Here is a 22,564-nt window from a genome sequence, read left to right as displayed (position 1 = left end):
TGGAACCATCTGCCCCTGCACATCAGACAGGCCCCCACACTGTGGAACGATCTGCCCCTGCACATCAGACAGGCCCCTACACTGTGGAACCATCTGCCCCTGCACATCAGACAGGCCCCCACACTGTGGAACGATCTGCCCCTGCACATCAGACAGGTCCCCACACTGTGGAACGATCTGCCCCTGCACATCAGACAGGTCCCCACACTGTGGAACGATCTGCCCCTGCACATCAGACAGGTCTCCACACTGTGGAACGATCTGCCCCTGCACATCAGACAGGCCCCTACACTGTGGAACGATCTGCCCCTGCACATCAGACAGGTCTCCACACTGTGGAACGATCTGCCCCTGCACATCAGACAGGTCCCCACACTGTGGAACGATCTGCCCCTGCACATCAGACAGGTCCCCACACTGTGGAACGATCTGCCCCTGCACATCAGACAGGTCTCCACACTGTGGAACGATCTGCCCCTGCACATCAGACAGGTCTCCACACTGTGGAACGATCTGCCCCTGCACATCAGACAGGTCCCCACACTGTGGAACGATCTGCCCCTGCACATCAGACAGGTCTCCACACTGTGGAACGATCTGCCCCTGCACATCAGACAGGCCCCTACACTGTGGAACGATCTGCCCCTGCACATCAGACAGGCCTCCACACTGTGGAACCATCTGCCCCTGCACATCAGACAGGCCTCCACACTGCCTGCTTTTAAATCGCTTCTTAAAACCCACCTCTTCTCCTCAGCGTATGAACATCTTTTAGAGCGTTGCTTTTATTTAAATTGTCTATTGTTTTTACTTGTACTTGTGTTATGTTGTGTGAGCTGAGCTGTGTTACTTTGTGTGTGTTTTGTGTATTTGCCTGCACAGCACTTTGGTCTGGAGGGTTAAAGTGCTCTATAAATAAAGCTGTATTGTCTTGTATTATTTATGGAGTGATAGAGAGAGACTGCCTCTGTAAAAACCTCTAACTCTAACATGTCATCAAATAGAAACTTCTGAACCTGCGTTTATCCAATGCTGAATCATTAGGGTTAAGATATAGAAATGTCTACAGATTATTAATACATGACGGCAGTTATTATTAGACGCATCCCCAGCTGCAGGAAGACTCCTTAGAAGCACATTTGTTTGGGTGATCAATTAGTAATGAATGCTGCTTTCAAGTGCAATCAAAAGAACTGAATTCCTAAACACAAGCATGCAGCGTTCACAGACAGTGGGAGAAATAAACGTTTGTTCTTTTTTACCGTCATGTTACAGGAATCTTAAGAAGAGAAGCAGTGTGTGAAAATCACTGACAGGGCAGAATCAGACGGGACTGTAATTACACACTGAGAGAACACACGCACGCACGCACGCACGCACGCACGCACGCACGCACGCACGCACGCACACACACACACACACACACACACACACACACACACACACACACACCGCGCACACACACACACACACACACACACACACACACACAGGGCTGATGTTTGTAGGAGTGATGCATTGTGGGATAGCAGAGGGGGGTTTCCCTTTACAGACGGCATATCTCCTTTCTCCCCTCAGTAAGAAAATCTTCCTCAGGGTCCGACCATCGATCCCTCAGAGTGTGTGTGTGTGTGTGTGTGTGTGTGTGTGTGTGTGTGTGTGTGTGTGTGTGTGTGTGTGTGTGTGTGTGTGTGTGTGTGTGTGTGTGTGTGTGTGTGTGTGTGTCTGTCCCTCCCATATATTACATTTACGCTAACCAGTAGGAGCTATGAGGACACAAACATAAACCTCCCACAAATTAATAACGCCGCAGGAGACTTCGTGCAATTAAAAACAACAAACAAACACACACACACACACACACACACACACACACACACACACACACACCACTATTACAGTTGTTACTGCTGCTGCCTCTTATAACTGTAATACTACATTTCCATCGTTATGCATCAAATTGAATTTAACATCTGAACCTGGATTATGTAATGTCCACCATCTACTGGCCTGGCATATGTACTACAGCGTCTCCAGCGCTTTGGAACGGCAATGGCCGTGGCTGTCTCCTCCTGATTGGTGGAGTTGGCCCAATAGCCGTAGCGCCACCGTCCTGACGTCAGGACAGTGTTCAAATCTGGATCAGTTTTTATCAGATCCGTTGCAGCCCCTTTTTTAGAGATTTGGGTATGGAGGAAAATAGAGAGGGTTGTGTTTTCTGACACTTGGTGAGTTCCCTGGAACACCGGGGATACATATTCATGTAGAAAAGACGTACTAAAGTGCATTTTGCATGATAGGTCCCCTTTAACATGAGCTGTATTCTCTGTGTGCTGGAAGTGGAGCTGTTTAATTGAGAGTCTTTATTTATTCCTTTCCTAGTTAATTGAGTCTCAGAGTTATATTTCATCTCTCCCTCTGGTGCACATTAGAGAGAAATGTCATTACGTTGAATGACCAAAACCACAGAGTGCTTCAGAGCCGGACCGACGCTGAAAATGAACTCTATTTAATCTGAAGCTCTGCAACGCCGTGGCCCTCACAGACGTCTAGTTTATTCTCAGTATTATTGCTAAAACAATAGACACGATGAACATTTTGTACTCGTGCTCGTGCTCACGGTATTCTTCCAAATGATCACGGTTTTGACTTCTGTTTCTATGATTGGAAATGTATTTAAATGTTTACGTTTTGGCACCACAATTAAAAAACCTCAAGAGTCTGATGTGGCGTAGGAAAAATAACTGCAAAATGTAAACCATTATATCGTGCTAACTTTGCGTACAACATAACAACACAACAACACAACAACAAAAGCACTGTTTGTAAATGTAAACAAACCCCTCTTCCCTTCCCTGAAACTGCTGAGTGCACATTTCAATACTTCAGGGGACTCCTTTCACTGTCGCACCACTCAACACTAGTAATAATAGGTATGTATTTATAATAATGATATATATATATATATATATATACACAGTATACACAGTCACGTTTATTGCACATGGAGGAATATTAAGGGGTATGAGGTCAGGAGTTTAGTGCAATGATGGCTCTCGGGGAAGATTATTTAATATTTGAAGGCTAAGCGACTGATTTCTGTGCATCTTCAGCATCTGACAGCTTCCGAAAAGCAAAGCGTGTTTCTCTCCTTCCTCACAACACATGTTTTTTTGCAGCCTCACCATTTTCCTCCTGCAGCCGCAGCGTTTATACGAGTGATAACCCCCCCCCCCCCCCCCCTCTCTCTTCCTGTTTCCTGCACAGCTGAAGGGTTTCTCAGGCAGATTAAACTCCAGTAACCTCCATCTTTAAACTCCACACGTCACAACAAACGCATGCAGTGTGACTTCACATGTGTTTATGGATTCTTCCGGCAAACAGAAGAAGCACGAAGAAAGAACGTTTGTACTGAAGGACAGTAAGTAAGTGAAATGTATTTATAAAGCACTTTTCACAGATAAAGTGCTTGACAAACAATTAAAACATCATAGGAATCATAAAATAAGAAATGACCACACAAGCCACGTGTTAAGAAGTGCTAAAAACATTAAAACACAATAAAAACACATATATTATAGGTCTCAGATATATACCAATATATAAAAAAACATGTCTATGATGTGTTTTAATCAAAAAACCAAATGATTCCGTAGCTTTAAAAAAAAAAACTCAGCTAGCAGAAACGTAGCTAAATGCTGCCGTGATTAAACTCCATATCATGTTCCAAACCACATCAAGGATTCTCTCTGAAACAGTATGGAGCTCAAACTCTTTTTCAGGTTTACCACAAGGTGAGTTCCTTTTTATTTCCTGCTTCTCTACACAGTGGGTGTTTCTCAATGTCGAGGACGCTTCCTTGGTAGGACAAGTCCCTCCGAGTCAGGTCCTTCAGAAGCGAGGCAAGAATCCTTCCTAGCCTCGGAAAACGAAGAATGGTGGGCGTCATATACGAGGCCCCGTCTTAAATGGAGCGCGATTTCCGCCAAAGATTTTGGAAATTGGTCCGTGCGCAAAGCATTGTGGGGATTTTAAAAGCGCGGAGTCTACACATGTGCAGCCTCGAAATCTCCCGCAATGAAGGACGCCGGCCTCGGTAGAATTCCAAGCATCCTGGACATTGGAACAGTCCTCCGGCGGGACTCGATGACGTAGCATCCTTTTAATAGTGCCTCTGGAGCAGCCTTCCTCGACATTGAGAAACACCCATACTCTCTCCAGTACAGGTTAGCTCTGAGTGTTAGCATGCTAATGTAAACACAGACCATATTACTTCCAGAGCACGTCTCATTGTTTCTGACAGCAACCTTTCTGATTGGCCCGTGGGTGTAAAGCCCGCCCACATTTCAGTAATGTGGTCATGACGCAGCAAATCTGGATCAGCTCCGTTGTTCCCCCATTTTTAGAGATGTGGGTACGGAGGAAAAGAGAGAGGGGTTTATTTCCTGACACTTTGTGAGTCTCCTGACACACCAGGGACACACCGGGGACACACCAGGGACACACCAGGGACACACCAGGGACACACCGGGGACACACCAGGGACACACCGGGGACACACCGGGGACACACCAGGGACACACCAGGGACACACCGGGGACACACCAGGGACACACCGGGGACACATGGTGATGTAGAAGAGACATCACTTTGTGAGTCTCCTGACACACCGGGGACACACCGGGGACACATGATGATGTAGAAGAGACATCACTTTGTGAGTCTCCTGACACACCGGGGACACACCGGGGACACACCGGGGACACATGGTGATGTAGAAGAGACATCACTTTGTGAGTCTCCTGACACACCGGGGACACACCGGGGACACATGGTGATGTAGAGAAGACATCACTTTGTGAGTCTCCTGACACACCGGGGACACATATTCATGTATAAAAGACATCAGAAAGTGCATTTATTCATGATAGGAGACCTTTAAGAATCGTCCTGCAGAAACACTTCAAACAAAAGGACAAGAGAAGGAAACACCTCTTTATCCTCTGGAGAAAACTCCGCTTTTTACAAAAAACGACCACTGTGCAGATCTGCAGAATAAAAAAGAGACGGTAAAGAGAGACATTAATCTCTGACGCTGGAGTTTCAGGTGATTGTGAACGGAGGTAAAAATAGGTTTGTGTGGACTCAGCTGAATCAGAGAGGAGAGGATATCTTCAGTTTGATGTTGAAAATAATCATTTTGACAAAATTCCAGTTCCTGCTCCAAAAAAAATACATATTTTTTCAAAGAATGTATGTTTCCTGAGTCAAAATTAACTTTTGTTTTCAACATATTCTTAAATCAATCACTATTTGTCAAAAAAATAGGCAAATCTTCACATGTGTTGGTGCCGTGTCTCTATCCATGGTGCTGAAATCTGCTCTGAAGTCTCAATGAAACACAAGAGATTCTTATTATATCTACAACATAAAATATGTCAGAATATAAGCCACTGGTGAATTTAGAAAGGCTAACAAGTGTCTAAATGAGACGAGTAGATGTCACCACGCCCAACATTAGCCACCTTTAGCTTAGCGGTGGTGACGTGAAGTCATGTGACCGTGCTGTAGTTCCTTTATAGCCCAACATTAGCCACCTTTAGCTTAGCGGTGGTGACGTGAAGTCATGTGACCCTGCTGTAGTTCCTTTATAGCCCAACATTAGCCACCTTTAGCTTAGCGGTGGTGTCGTGAAGTCATGTGACCGTGCTGTAGTTCCTTTATAGCCCAACATTAGCCTCCTTTAGCTTAGCGGTGGTGACGTGAAGTCATGTGACCGTACTGTAGTTCCTTTATAGCCCAACATTAGCCTCCTTTGGCTTAGCGGTGGTGACGTGAAGTCATGTGACCGTGCTGTAGTTCCTTTATAGCCCAACATTAGCCACCTTTAGCTTAGCGGTGGAGACGTGAAGTCATGTGACCGTGCTGTAGTTCCTTTATAGCCCAACATTAGCCACCTTTAGCTTAGCGGTGGTGACGTGAAGTCATGTGACCGTGCTGTAGTTCCTTTATAGTCTAACGTTAGCTTTTTACTTCAGAAATCATAAAGTGGTGGTAATATGTGGAGATGAGTATCATAAACGTTTGTTTGACACAGAGATTATTTTCTGCAATAATCATGTAACAAATGGAGGAATCCCATTGGACCAGGGAGATGATGCCTTCAGGTTCCAACACAGAAATATAACATCCCTGCACCGCTCTATTGACAGTCTTTCCGTATTGATTTCCCTCTGTTATCCTCTCATCTGTCGCCACAGGAGTTCACTGTGACTGAAATGTTCCTGAAAAGATCTAAAAAGTGTCACAACAGCCTCTCTGTTTCCACCGCCACGTTAAATATTGATCATCTTATTGGCAGAGAGCCTTCAAACAGGAAGTAAGAGGAAATGTGTGACGCCTCTGCAAAACATCAACAGACGAGAGAGCTGAGGAAAACAGATGATGTTGACATGATAAAACTGCACAAAGAAAAAAACATCCAAGACGGTTAACCCCAGCCAGAGCTTTAAGGTCTGCTGACCAGCTGCTGCTGGTAGTGCCCAAGACCAGGCTCAAAACCAGAGGGCACCGAGCCTTCGCAGCAGCTGGCCCGAGACTCTGGAACACTCTGCCCCTCCATGTGAGGTCGGCCCAGACCCTAGGGGTTTTTAAATCTACTCTTAAAACACACTTCTTCTCTCTGGCCTTCTAGTCAGAGCGGAGCACGACTCCTGACTTTTCCCTGTGTTTTCTCTGTTGTAATTTATTGTCTTTTATTGTGATTGTAGTAATGTGTTTTTATGATTGTAGTATTTATTACATGTACAGCACTTTGGCCCGACCAAAAATCGCTTTTAAATGTGCTTTATAAATAAACTTTGATTTGATTTGATTTAATTTGATTTAATGTAATTTACATTTCAAAATAAAAGTGTTTTGAGACGCCTCCATTGGACTCCTTTGTTTACTTCCTGAACAATGTGACATCACTACAGAACATTCAAGCTCCTATTGGCTAGCGCTGCAACACATAAGTGGATGGTTAAGGGGCGGGACATCTCTAAACTGTTGACCAATCACAACAGAGCTGGCCAGCTAACCAATCAGAGCAGACTGGGCTCAAATAAATTCTAATATGAACCTCACAATGGTCAGAAAAGAGTCCCTCGTTTTTGCAATTATCCCCAAAAATGGTCTTGTTTTTGTCTGATTTGGGGTATTTGTTGATGGTTTAATGGCTTTAATGGAAGGAGGTACAGTTTGTACTGAGAACAGATCATAAATCCTCAGAGGAGACTTCATTAACGCTGATAGAAACACAGAGTGTGTGTGAGTCATGTTTAAACACAACATACTGTGTGTATCTTCCAATATGGCCGCTCCATATGGACGCCACTCACATGCATTTCAGCAGTTTTATATATTTATTTCACACAGAGGGTCTGAAGAGGGGTTCACTGGGAAAGACAGGAAGTGAGTCTGTCTCTGTGTGGATGGAAAGAGATAAGATAAGATGAAATAGTAAAAGGAAAGATGAGATGAGCTGCTGCGTTTAAATCAAAGAGTGTGTGTGTGTGTGTGTGTGTGTGTGTGTGTGTGTGTGTGTGTGTGTGTGTGTGTGTGTGTGTGTGTGTGTGTGTGTGTGTGCGTGCGTGCGTGTGTGCGTGCGTGTGTGTGTGCGTGCGTGCGTGTGTAAACTGATATTTCCTGCTCATATATCGATGTACTCTATCCCATTGATTCACCAACACTAACCCGCTGAGGTAACCATTTAAAGGGCCGGCTCACCTCTTAACTAAATCTTCAGAGGGTAAAGGCTTGTTTTCAGCCGTGCACGAACTCAGGACATCCCAGAATAATTCAGATTTCTCCACATGAGGTGATGTATTCTGCGAGGCGGCGGGTTAAACGTCTACCGAAACATTTATTCTGACAGTCTGACACTTTGACTGATAACTCAGGTAATTGAATTGAAGCCCGGCGGCAGCTCCTTTCTTTATTTCCTCTCAGGGGGTTTTCACTATCAGCAGGAAGACTTTGGATCACTTTAAATCCCTCGGGGGTTTCCCAGGTATCTCACACATTAATTGAATTTCAATAAAGTGAGAAGAGGACGGAGAGAGAGCTTCCTGTTGTCTCTTATTACCTGCAAAATGTGTGTGTCTTCGGCCTGTGAAAAGGATATGATGTCCAACGTGAGATACGTGAAAACTGAACTGAATCAACTGCTGGGGCTTGTAATTAGGGCAGGCAATATATTGATGATATATCTAAGAAGATAAAAGTACATTTCTATAACCGCATTAAGCTGAGCCATAGGCATTCGTCATTATAACAGAGGAACAACACACTTTGGAGGAGACAACATCATCTCTTAGACATGCAAATGGATGCAAGACTCCAAAAATAAGTCCCAAAAATCTGCAAAAGCCCCAAATAAATCTGCTTTAAGGCCAAATGTGTAAAGACAGCTGCAGCAGGAGAGAAATCAGAGCCTTAAATAAAGCTTGCTAACACATTTCAACAAAGAAATACCCAACATAGTCTCATCATCCGGCTGCTGGATGTCAACATGTGGAGGTCTGAAAGCATCACGTCGTATTCAGCTGATGCTTTTATCCATCGCAAAGTGCATGAAGAAACAAAGTACAACAAGCATCAATCCTGCAGAAACACATTCAGATGATGCTTTTATAAAAAAGAGACTAGTACCAGGAGTCTAGTACCAGGAGTCTAGTACCAGGAGTCTAGCACCAGGAGTCTAGTACCAGGAGTCTAGTACCAGGAGTCTAGTACCAGGAGTCTAGTACCAGGAGTCTAGTACCAGGAGTCTAGAACCAGGAGTCTAGTAGTAGGTGTCTAGTCTAGTACCAGGAGTCTAGTAGTAGGAGTCTAGTCTAGTACCAGGAGTCTAGCACCAGGAGTCTAGAACCAGGAGTCTAGTAGTAGGAGTCTAGTACCAGGAGTCTAGTAGTAGGAGTCTAGTACCAGGAGTCTAGAACCAGGAGTCTAGTAGTAGGAGTCTAGTAGTAGGAGTCTAGTAGTAGGAGTCTAGAACCAGGAGTCTAGTAGTAGGAGTCTAGTAGTAGGAGTCTAGAACCAGGAGTCTAGTAGTAGGAGTCTAGTAGTAGGAGTCTAGAACCAGGAGTCTAGTAGTAGGAGTCTAGTAGTAGGAGTCTAGAACCAGGAGTCTAGTAGTAGGAGTCTAGTACCAGGAGTCTAGAACCAGGAGTCTAGTAGTAGGAGTCTAGTACCAGGAGTCTAGTAGTAGGAGTCTAGCACCAGGAGTTTAGAACCGGGAGTCTAGTACCAGGAGTCTAGAACTAGGAGTCTAGAACCAGGAGTCTAGTAGTAGGAGTCTAGTACCAGGAGTCTAGAACCAGGAGTCTAGTAGTAGGAGTCTAGTACCAGGAGTCTAGAACCAGGAGTCTAGTAGTAGGAGTCCAGTACCAGGAGTCTAGTAGTAGGAGTCTAGAACCAGGGGTCTAGTACCAGGAGTCTAGTACTAGGAGAAGTGGGCAGCTAATGTACAGCGCCCGGGGAGCAATGGGAGTGAGGGGGGTGGGGGGGTGTCCGGTGCCTTGCTCAAGGGCACCACGGCAGGGCAGGAGGTGGACCGGGACCTCTCCAAGTAGCAGTCCACACTCCATATTTTAGGTCTGGTTGGGCACTTGAACCGGCGACCCTACGGCTCCCAGTCCGAGACCCTACTGACTGAGCCACTGCCGGCTGCTCAAAGTGTCTGTAAGCTTCGCATTCAGACGATGATTTTATACAAAAACATTTACAATAAGTGCGTTAAACCATGAAGAAGTCATAAATAGCAGAAACATTACAGATGAAGCGTCTTATTTTGGACAGTTTAAAGTGCGAGGGTCGTGATCGGTTCATGCACGTTCCGTGATGGCCGGCCGGCCCCCAGTCAGACTTGATACCGCCCCCATGATAAATACATTTAATTATTGTGAAGCCAGCTGCAATGGATCATTGATCCACCAGGGGGTGCAGTGGGGTTCCACACTGGAGTCATGTGAAATCAACTTCTAAATAATAGATGTTGTTTAGTCGGAAAAAACGAACGAGCCGGCTCTCCCGATTTTTAATCCTAATTTAATCATCATCATTGATGTTTATGTTCGCCGAATTGACATGAAATCACTGACAAATATGAATATTCTGTATTCAACTTCATTGAAACGATCAGGATGGGTGTTATTTTTCCCCACAATGACCAAGTCGCTGCAAATGATCCCATGTATTACATGTACATGGCCACATTCTCAACAAAGTTACGTAACGAAACATTCTGTATTCCTTGCTTACTTTTTATTTAATGCTTTATAACAGCTGGAATAGTTCGTTTAGAACAGGCACCTCACTCGCAATCTGCTCCTCCGCAACGCCTACCACCTACCTCCGGCTGAAATTATGAATGTACAGTAAGGCATAGTAATCATAGATAACACGGCAGGCTCCGTTACAGTTTGTTTTCATCTGATTTCAAATATTTCAAATGTCTGAAGTTAATAAATACATTCTCAGTGTTCAAGTCAATAATAGTCATATAAGAAAGTACTGATCTAATAACAGAGATTTTATAAGGACTTTTCAATGTTCGACATCGCTCATGTGAAATACAGTAAACTGGATGTTGTGGTGCCGAGAGGCGGGGTATCAAAAGTACAAGCTAAACTTTTATTTAGCATCTGAACACACTTGTAAACAACGTGATGCCCGGGAAGCGAAGACCCGGCGGAAACAGCTGGTCTGGTTCACTAAAATGTCCGTGTACAGTATATCTGGTACTAATGTAGAGCGGATCTTTGTTAAGATCCATATGTCACGGATAGAACTATATATTGAGCTTTAAAACAAATGATATATATTATAATAAAATAAACACCGGCTGTTGTTATGCCTGCTGTAACGTTTACTTTCTCCGTTCTCCGCTTAAGTAATTATTACTTCCTGGTTAGCTTTCCGCTCGAAATTTAAATCTGAAAACGGCAAAAATAACGGAGAAAAAAACGTTCACAGAGAAGACGACAACAATTGTCACTTGCACTTGTCATTTAGCATCTGAACACACTTGTAAACAACGTGATGCCCGGGAAGCGAAGACCCGGCGGAAACAGCTGGTCTGGTTCACTAAAATGTCCGTGTACAGTATATCTGGTACTAATGTATAGCGGATCTTTGTTAAGATCCATATGTCAGTAGAGATGGGATGGCAGAAGGTGCTATATATATATATATATATATATATATATATATATATAATTCCAAAGCTGGTAAAGACCTTTCAAATTTAACAATAATAGTCATATAAGAAAAGTACTGATTTGTTCTTGAATCAACTTTTTTATGGAAAATGTTTTATGTAATTTTATTTCATTTTAAATAAAATGAAAGACATTCACAGTTAATGTAATTAGATATACATTATTAATGCCATACATTTTTAAATGTAATTAGATATACATTATTAATGCCATACATTTTTGCATAAATATTTATTCAGTATGATAGCTGTCTAACAGAAGTTAAATCCATTTCTCACTTATTCTGACAATGTACTTAACCCCAAATAAAAGAACCCAATAAAAATAGTTGTTAAATAATAGTGAAGTCACGTTGTAATAACAATAACTCATCTCTCTCGGTTTTTTTTTTGTTTTCTTTGTGTGCTTTGCCAAAAGCCACTGTGTCAAGTGTCCTAGTTGGGTTACCGTAACGAACAGCAGCCGGCTCTCGATTTTTAATCCTAATTTAATCGTTTATGTTCGCCGAATTGACATGAAATCACTGACAAATATGAATATACTGTATTCAACTTCATTAAAATGTTATTAACGTGCCTAAACTCAGTAATTCACTAAAAATTACTGATCCCTGGGTGTTATTTTTCCCCATAATGACCAAGTCGCTGCAAATTATCCCGCTTATTACATGGCCACATTCTCAACAAAGTAACGACATGACTCCCAATATTAATGAAAATGCTTTTATGGATTTAGAAAATATTTTTATTGATTTAAAACATAGTTCTATGTATTGATTTAAATTTACATGCATCCGCTAAGAAAAATAGTCCGTTGTTACCGTTTTTTAAACAGTCAGAATGAAATGGCAGCTCTCAGCTGTGTGTTCACACTCCTAACTCTGATCTTTCTTTTCCAACAGTTAAGTTAACTGTAGGTTACTCTGAGTGACAAGCTTACAGTTAGTGAAGTAACACTTTTTTTTTGTGAGTCACGACCTCGCTGTTTCATTCTAACATAACGCTCCAAATATGACTGTTTCCACTCGGACTTCAATACAGCAACACCATTGTTTGGTTTCCATGGTAGCGTGTCTCTTTAGTAGCGTGCACTCCTTTCCTGTAAATTACAGGTCCAGCCAGGCAAAACAGTAATATGAAATATGAACGTTAGTTTTTAACTGAAATGATCAAATAAAGTCAAAATGTCACAGTGTTTACAAACATTGACCATACCGTTCACCAGCCCCCACCCCACTCTTTGTTTAAAACGAATTGGCCATCGGAATGTGTGTGTCCCAACCCCCCCCTGTGATATCTCTTCACAGGGGGGAGAGAGTTAGACGCTCGTGAATTGTCAACGGGGGGGGGCCCTCTCTGCACGGAGGAGCCGCGGAGAAGTGAATCACAGTGATCTGCTATTTTAAAGTAAATTCAACACATATCGACCCTAAATATAGCATATATTAAGAACGAGAAAGTGTTAACATCGTTTTTTGTAAACATATGACCAATGTGCGAGGGTGATGACATCAGAGCATCGTCCTATGGGCTTAGCCCCGGACAGGTACAACAGGTATTCACTCAGAGGGGGGTAGTTACCCATTTACATGTCAAAAAGCAACATACAGTAGGCGGGTGGGGGATGGTGAACGTTTACATTTCTCTACAGCAGTGGTTCCCAAACTTTTTGTGCCCAAGGCACACCAAAGGACAAGTAAAAATCTCAAGGCACACCTATTGTGCGAAATAGCCCTTATAACACGTGTTATCACTCATATCATGTAAAATATCTGTAAATGTGCATAATTATTTACTAATGCCAAATAAAATGTATAGATAGAACAATCAGTGGTTCAAGTTAGTATATTCCTCAGTGTAACATATCCACTAGTTGCAAAGCTTAAACATTTTTATATATTTTTTTATTTTAAGGGAAAGGATGTTTTCACTACTCAGTTTGTCAACTATGTTACGGACAAACTTGATGTCATTACAATCATTTGATTAAGTCCTGCACTTCAAGTAAAATCAAATTTGAAAGGCTCTTGAGTCTATTCTACCATATATCCAAAGATTTTTTAAAGTTTAAAAAATAATTGTATTAAAGTTTTGTTTTTTCATGTGATATGTTCAGCACTGTCATTAAGTTTAGGGATATTTTGTATTATAAAACTACCATACAGGTCATTTTGATAGTTTTAAGAGATGTCATGTAAAACTCCAACCTGTGTAGATATACATTATACTATAAAGGATATCAGAAGCACTATTTTAGATATTTTAAATTTGAAAAAATGAGGTGCAACATAGTTGACAATGAAAGTCAAACATTTGACGCAAATAACATAGTTGACTGGACACATTATTAACCATCAGCACTATGTTCATTTCAAGGCAGAAGTGCAAAATTCCATTGATAATGATGTGTAATGACGTCTACATGTCGTACAAATTGTCAACTAGGTTACCTGTCAACTAAGTTACTACAGTTATTACAGTACTGGGTAACTCAGTTGACAGGTAACCTAGTTGACAATTTCCCTATTTTGACCCATCATTTCAATGGTAGGCCTTGCCTGGATGACCACATGTCATTTTCTTGAACAGGTTAACATCACATTTGCACATATAATTGAATTCAAATCATTAAACAATTGTAAACCATAACAATGTACGTAACATTGTTGATTGTCAATGAGTATATTAATTGACCATGTGCTATTATACATAAAATATTGTAAAAATGTAGAGGACAATCACCACAGTGTGTTCAAAATGTGTGCCAAAGAGGAACATGGCATCATGTGATGCTGGTGACATGGTATTGGGACAAACCATTTTTGAGTTAAAGGGGGAAGTTCTGTTAGTAACATAGTTGACAGAACTTTTGCGGACATTCATATATTAAGATATTTAAATTATTTAAAGGGGGAAATCAATTAAAAATATGTTATTATTCTTTAGTATTTAGACTTTTGAAATAAATGAATCATTTTTTAAATTTACTTTAATGGTTTTTATTCATTATTTTGAATCCAAGACACCCTCAACTGAAAAACGGACATAGCAAAAACTGACAATTTAAGAACATCATGACACATTTCAAGCTAAATAAAGCATAGGATGCACATAATGTTTGTGTGATATTATAACATGCTTTCCAATAATAGGCAAAATATGATATTTTTGAAGAAAATAGTTAGAATAATTATAATTATCATCAATGGACATCAATGGACATGGAATGTACCCTAAATTGTAGAATCACTCAGCAGTTACATACACCAAACTTTCCAGTTATATTCCTATCAATATTATGAAGGCTTTTACAGAAGGGTTTGGTCATATATAATTCATAGCCTGAATTATATAACATTTTATACCTAAAAACATGGTGAAAATTGATATTTTAGGGCTGTTGACAGTATTTTCTGATTTATGGAGTGATACAAAGAGATATCCAAAATCCCTTCTGTAAAAGCCTTAGATACTAATATGACTACAAAATGAAACAATAATTTTGATCCTGGCTTTATCCAAAGTTCAGATTTCGGTTCCTGAAATGTGTTAAAATATGCGCATATTTCATGAGATAATGGTTCATTTGGATATTTAAACATGCTATTTCAGAAAACTTGTAATACAAAAAACAATTGCCTTATTGTAAGTAATTAACTGGAGAAATATTTAGCTGATATCTTTAAGTTAAAAATACCCTATTCACCTGGGGTGTCTCGCCTTAATTAGATGTTTGATAAGTGCAGATCACATAGTAAAACACGTACACAGATACATTATTTTGTATTTTTATTAAATTCGACAATGTCAATTTCACTTTCCACTATGTCCACCGTTGTTTTTCACAACCAATGGCAGAACTTTATTGAGGCCTGTAATTAGTCAACTACAGGTCTCTTGAGTCAGTCTTTTTCTTCCAAAAAGCTTGTGACAAGATGTTATTGCTCTTGGGGCATTAAAAACAAGATTTTAACTTTAGTTTTTTATATAATATCTGCATTTTCTATTGTGAAAAACTAAGTCTTAGTTATTTAATATATAGCGCCATCTCCTGGTTAAACCCTGAAATTGGAGAATAGTGGGAGGGCCTAACATTCCTGAATACTGGTCTTTGGCAGGCAACTGGCTGGCAACTGGCTGGCAGTCGGCAGGAAGCTGTATGCTGGGGTCCAAAATAAGAGGCTCCATCTGTAGCGATAAGAAAGCTCTTTTACAGAAGAGAGAGTTATTTATTATTAGACAAGGAGCAGAGGAACAGATGTGTTTTCAGTCTGTTGTGCATCCTCGTCAAAAACACGGCATTTCTCTGCTGATGGTTTGTTAGAAGTTCCCAGAGGTAAACAGAAGTTTGGTGAAGCAGCTTTCATATGCCCCGAAGCTATGGAACAAAATACCTTTAGACATCAGTCTTTAAACAAAACTCAAAATATATTCGTACATTCTAGCCTTTTAGGAAGCTCCTGCTCTCTGATGCATTTCAACCTCTCACCTGAGGAAGGAATGCATTTGAACTATCCTCCTTGAAATGCTCAATTTCATCGTACCTTTAACCTACAGTAAATGTATTTTTTACATGTCTACTCTACGCTATTTTTAGTTTGTTTGTACGTCTTTTACTGGTAACTGTCTTCTATGTGATATCACTGTTCTACTGCGAAGCACTTTGAACTGCACTTATTGTACGAATGATGATACAAAATAAAGATTATTATTATTATTATTTCCTGCTGTTTGAAATGCACCAAAACCCAGCATTTAAAACGACTAATTAACCGAAAATCGTGTGTGTGTGTGTGTGTGTGTGTGTGTGTGTGTGTGTGTGTGTGTGTGTGTGTGTGTGTGTGTGTGTGTGAGGAAGCTATTCATTGAGCTTCATCATTAGGTTACAGACGGACAGTAATGGACTGACAGAGAGCTCCATCAGCTGATTCATCACAAATATAATGACCAGCATGCACTGCTGCACTCCTTCAAACACAAATATCTTACTTAAAACCAAACACAAACCTGGGTCTGATACACCTGATCTGAAGCTGCTGCTATTCAGAATCCTGTGCCTTAGTTTTATATGATATGGGAAGTATGCTAAACTTTGACACACAGCAGTTAGCCGTACACTATCAGCATCTTCTTAAAACTGAAGCATTGTGCTGATGCCTTTAGATAAGATAAGATAAGAAGTACTTGTGTGTTGCAGCAGCATAAAAAGATATGGCATTGAACAATAAAAATGGAGAAGATGGGAAGAGAAATACTGAGGAGGAGGAATTGGACTGATTGTGATGTATTGGGGACTCTGGATCATTTGGATTGGACAGGTTGCTTATTTATTTGAAAGAAAACCCTCGACAGTGTGGATATTATAATCTTTATCTTGTGCTCTCGAATGGTCTCAGTCACCATCAGCCCACAGAGAGGACAGATATGTCCACTTTCTGAAATGGACTTGGCATCCTCAATAACTCCCAAAACCACTCCCAAACTGTCCAAATCAGCCAAGCCATTATTTAACTATTGTCAACAAGGCTAATTAATGCAACTTATGCAAATAGCCCAACAAGCAGGTTAGCATCCGGCAGCTTCTATGAGCTGGGGACCCTACTGTACATTTATATCACTTTGGGGTCCTCAACATGTCAGGGTTCAAAGTGCAGCAGGTAACGTGTACCAGAGTGTAGGAATACTCTGTTACAAGTACAAGTCCTGCATTCAAAATGTTACTCAAGTAAAAGTAGTGAATATACTCAGTTACTTTACACACTGTGTACAGCAGCACTAAGTCAACTTATGCCAGACATTTATTTATTTAAAAAGCAACAACAGTTTTGCAGCTCGCCCTTTTATTACTTTGGGTTCCTCTAACATCTCCATGTTCTTCTTCACATCTGCAACCCAGCAGTCAATGCCACATTTAAACCTTTAAACCCAGAGCACTATGAACATTCAAAACAAACATCTGCAGCTTTCCCTTTTACTATTGTACAGTCGTGCTCCTCTAGCATCCTCTGCATCCTCTGCATCCTCTGCATCCTCTGCATCCTCTGCATCCTCAGCTGCACAAGTTCTGACCCCTCTCTATCTGTTTTACTCACACGACGGTGTCTGTGAGATGTCTGCTGTGAAGCACTTTGAACTGCACTTATTGTATGATAGGTGCTATACAAAATAAAGATTATTATAACTTCCTACTGTTTCAAATGCACCAAAACCTAGCATTTTTTTTTCCATTTTTTTTTCATTTAATCGTTTATTTGAAGAGGGACAGTGCACATTAGGGCTGTGCGATTATGGCAAAAATCATAATCACGATTATTTGGGTCAATAATTGATATCACGATTATTAAATACGATTATTCATTGACTTTGAAAAAATCAAGTTATTGAACTTTAAAACAAATACAAATAATAATTTGAACAGTATCTTTTTAACTGTTGATTTCCCTGAAGGTATAATTCAACTGAAAAACCAATACAAAAATAAATGATACATTTAAATAAATAATATCAAAATAATAAATACCAATAAACAAGATCAACAAATATTTTGGAGCGCACTTCCCCAAGCTACTAAACATATATAAATATGATAAATACAAATAAATGAGACCAACATTAATTAGATCAAATATGTTGCAGTGCACTGTCACAACCTAGCAAAGCAAAATAATTGTTTTTTTCGATTATGTTGTTTTCGTAATTGTGGCAGGCACATTAATACGATTAATTGCACAGCCCTAATGCACATTGATGAACATTTAAAATAAATAATGCTTTAAAAACGTAAACATGCCGGATTTTAGCTTTGAGCTAGTTTCCATCCGTAGTCCCTCACATACAACATTTAAACATTTTAAACGACTAATTATCCAAAATCCCCACAAAGAGTCATCGACACAGAGCAGGATGAACATGAGTTACACAATGTGCATACCCTCTACGTCTGATTTACTCACACAAGGCATCTGTGAGGTGTCTGCTGTGAAGCAGAGTACTTCTACTTTCACTCAAGTACAAGATCTGAGTACTTCTTCCACCTCTGCAACCCGGCAGCCAAATCTAAACCTTACAAGTTAAACCTTAAAACCCAGAGCAGAATAAACAACAGAAACAGAAATGTGCATCTTGCCCTTTTATTCATTAGGCTCCTCTAACATCCCCTACTCCGATCTTGTACTTCTACTCCACTACTTTTACTTTAAGTACAACATCTGAGTACTTCTACTTTTACTCAAGTACAAGATCTGAGTACTCCTACTTTTACTGAAGTACAAGATCTGAGTACTTCTACTTTTACTCAAGTACAAGATCTGAGTACTCCTACTTTTACTGAAGTACAAGATCTGAGTACTTCTACTTTTACTGAAGTACAAGCTCTGAGTACTCCTACTTTTACTGAAGTACAAGATCTGAGTACTCCTACTTTTACTGAAGTACAAGATCTGAGTACTTCTACTTTTACTCAAGTACAAGCTCTGAGTACTCCTACTTTTACTGAAGTACAAGATCTGAGTAGGCTACTTCTACTTTTTAAAGATTTTCGCAAAATAGTCCAAATTCAAAACACTTAAAACACAGAGCAGAATAAACAACGAAACAAACATACAGCTCGCCCTTTGATTCATTTGGCTCCTCTAACAACAACCTCTTCATCCTCAGCTTCACAGGTTCATCCTCAAGTTGTAAAAACCCTCTTTATCTTTGTTACTCACACGAAGGCGTGGTAGAGCAGCGCCCAGCCTCTCGGCCTCTCCAGCGCGGCGTACAGCAGGGTCTGGATCTTCCTCCTCCGGATGTTAGTCCTCTTGGCCGGCCGGCTGTAGTTCAGCGGGGTTTTAGCCAGCAGTCCGACACCGATTCCCGGCTGAAATCCCCGCTCCTTTCCGGTAGAAGAACCGGCCACCAGGAGCCCATCCCGGTCCAAAGTATCCCCGGGAGGAGCGTCGCTTTTCGGCTTCTTTTTCTCCTCAGAGCCGCCGTTTGTCCTGGACCGGAGCCCCATGGTCAGTGCACGAGGACCGGGAGGGGCAGCATGCCATGGTCCGCGCGAGGGATCCGGAGACACACACACATACACACACACACCTTCCTCAGGTCATGTAAGGATGTGGTGGAGCTCAGCACACTGACTGGAGAAGAGAGAGAAAGAGAAGGAGAGAGAAGGAGAGAGAAAGAGAGAAAGGGGGAGGAGGATGGATGGAGGGAGAGAGAGAGACGGAGAGAGAGAGAAAGAGAGAGAGATTGATTTTTATAAAACACTTTTATTTAGATTGTTCAACAACAATGAGCTTATTTAGCTAGACATTGAGAGAAGATTTTTATTTTTTAGACTGTTTTTTTTAGAGTTAAACCCGAGCTCCCCCCCCCCCCCCCCCACACACACACACACCCACAGAGCACACAGTAGTGAAACACCACCGGTTTAAAAACTCTTCATATTTCTCATCAGATAGTGAACTCTAAAATCTACACTCACTCTTGCTTTTACCAAAGATAAAAACATGTTAGACAGTGAGAGAGATGCATAAAGAAAGAGGGGGATAGAGAGAGAGAGAGAGAGAGAGAGAGAGAGAGAGAGAGAGAGAGAGAGAGAGAGAGAGAGAGAGAGGGAGAGAGATACAGAGACCGAGAGAGAGAGAGAGAGAGGGAGAGAGATGCTTTATTTTGGGAAACCATCGGAATCTGGTGCGTGTTTTGGAGCACACACGGTGCGTAAAAGCCGCAGCAGCATTAAAGAAAACACACAATCCACGCCCTGATTCTAAAACCACTGCATAAATAAAACACAGGAGACACAAAGTGGTTATAAACTCACAAATATACGCTCCTACTGTTGCATTGTGGGAACATTTCAGTGGATAAAGAGGCGATAAAACACCTGTCAATCAATAAATCAATTAATAATCCCCCAAAAAGGGGCTTTTCAACTCACCTCCTCTCCAAACACACACACACACACACACACACACACACACACACACACACACACACACACACACACACACACACACACACTCAGAGGCGAGACAAAGAGCATTCATCGCTCTGCCTCCCCTCACATACACACACGCAGTGCACACACACACACACTCATATCGAGGAACCAGCTTCCCTGCACCGACTCTTACCGGCAGCTCTCCCCCGGGCATGGCTCCATTTTCCTCCATGCACCCGCAGAGGGACCGGACATAGGGGGGGGGGGGGGGGGGGGGGGGGGGGAGATAGATTAAAATAAAGAAAAAGAGAGAGAGAGAGAAAGAGAGAGAGGTTTTCATCAGCAACCTAGACGCTACGTGCCCGCGCACACTCACGCCCGTGCACGCGGATAGACACCTTGCTGACGTGTTTTCACGCGGGATGAAAACACGCGTGTAAACAGATGTAGGGAGGCGCGGGCACGAGGGTGTAATATGCACCGTCATGCACACGCGTACGCGCCTGTGTCAAGTGCATATGAAGAGAGAGAGAGAGAGAGACACACACACATGCATACACACACACACACACACACACACACACACACACACACTCACACACACACACACACACACACACACACACACACACTCACACACACACACACACACACACTCACACACACACACAGTCGTTATCAGAGATGGAAACTACAATTGAAAAATACTCTACTACAGTAAATTAGAGTTAAGGATATATAAGAAAGCCTTAAGGAAAATATTATAATATATAAACACACACACACACACATACACACACACACACACACACACACACACACACACACACACACACACACACACACACACTCTTACTATACTTCAGTAACAGTAAAGGTACAAGAATCACAAATATTCTACTATAGTGTTACCATAACTAAAAGTAAATCATTAGAAATAAATATAGCCTTAAAGTAAAGTGTTACACTGTCCCAGAAATAATTGTAATAAACTATATTTTTGACATTTTAAGACCTTATAATGTCAAAAATATGAGAATATAGTATCATAAGAATGCATGCACACCATCACACTTCAATAAACGATCACTCAAGATCTGAGCCTAAAGCTCCACCTGCTGCAGCATGGGTTTAAAGCTGCACTTACTAAAAGACTGTAGAATATAAACAGCTGCTAAACAACAACAACAACAACAACACCAACAATATAACTACTTAAGAAATCATTAAAAAAACGTAACATATGAGTTAGCCCTTTTCTTAAAGGTGTTATACTCTAAAGTTGACCTGAGCTGCTCCAGCTGCAGACAGCTACTTCCGCTGACGCCGAAAAACACGTGTAGTGACGTCATCAATGGGTTAAAGGTTACGCAACTGAAATAGATGGGGATTGTTGGGGGGGTGGGGGGGTTATTAATGATCCTTAATTAGGAAAATAATGAATATGTCAGGCACAAACAGGGGAGCTGATGAAACAACAAGTATGACAACACTTTTATCAAATTTGACTCTTTCAATATTTGAAACACTTTCCGTTAAATATAGATTACATTTATCAGCGGTGGGAAGTAACCATGTACATTTAAGTTACACTTTAATGCATCAATAATTATAATCAAAACACTTCTCCCACCTGTATTTAGTTATCCTGCAGTGTCTTAAAGTGGACCTATCATGCTATATTTGAATAATATAGTGTAGGACCATACCTATATAAGGCATATTTATACTTTTTTTTTTTCAAAATACCAAACAGATCATGCATTTTAGCCATGCCTCATTTCGCTCAATTTGACATTTCTAGCTCTGTTTTAGCAAGGGCTGATTCTGTGAGAACAGCACCATCTACAGGCCTGGCATATGTACTACAGCGTCTCCAGCACTTTCGAACGGCAATGGCCGTGGCTGTCTCCTCCTGATTGGTGGAGTTGGCCCAATAGCCGTAGCGCCACCGTCCTGACGTCAGGACAGTGTTCAAATCTGGATCAGTTTTTATCAGATCCGTTGCAGCCCCTTTTTTAGAGATTTGGGTATGGAGGAAAATAGAGAGGGTTGTGTTTTCTGACACTTGGTGAGTTCCCTGGAACACCGGGGACACATATTCATGTAGAAAAGACGTACACAAGTGCATTTTGCATGATAGGTCCCCTTTAAATACACCGAAGACATAGCATACATTGGATGAGATGCACATGTGCACAATCACTAACTGAACTAAACCAAACACAGACTTAATTTAGAGGAAACACACTCTTTATCCGACCTCAGAACACTCTAAGAGCGATCTAGAAATTGATTAATTGCGTGTCTCGTTAGTGTTTCCACTTAATCGTTGAACGTCGGAGGATTTTACTCATTTTGTTGGGAGA

At 41.3% G+C, this 22,564-nt stretch overlaps 1 protein-coding gene across 2 annotated transcripts in view; it reads right to left on the bottom strand.

The window, feature by feature from the left end:
• The window catches only part of kcnq3 (potassium voltage-gated channel, KQT-like subfamily, member 3), a 109,296-nt gene extending 89,926 nt beyond the window's left edge, over nt 1-19,370 (bottom strand). Inside the window, exon 1 of one of the 2 annotated variants that reach the window (XM_034135977.1) lies at nt 18,973-19,370. In XM_034135977.1, the coding sequence (XP_033991868.1) occupies nt 18,973-19,262 (290 nt within the window). In that variant the 5' untranslated portion in view covers nt 19,263-19,370. The remainder of the gene's footprint in view (nt 1-18,972) is intronic. The other variant, XM_034135976.1, reaches the window with a different exon arrangement.
• Between the last annotated feature and the right edge of the window lie 3,194 nt (nt 19,371-22,564).

This window comes from Trematomus bernacchii, unplaced genomic scaffold, assembly GCF_902827165.1.
Source record: "Trematomus bernacchii unplaced genomic scaffold, fTreBer1.1, whole genome shotgun sequence".
NCBI classification, from domain to species: domain Eukaryota; kingdom Metazoa; phylum Chordata; class Actinopteri; order Perciformes; family Nototheniidae; genus Trematomus; species Trematomus bernacchii.
The sequence above is the reverse complement of the archived record's forward strand: the minus strand, read 5'-3'. Positions and strand labels throughout refer to the sequence as shown.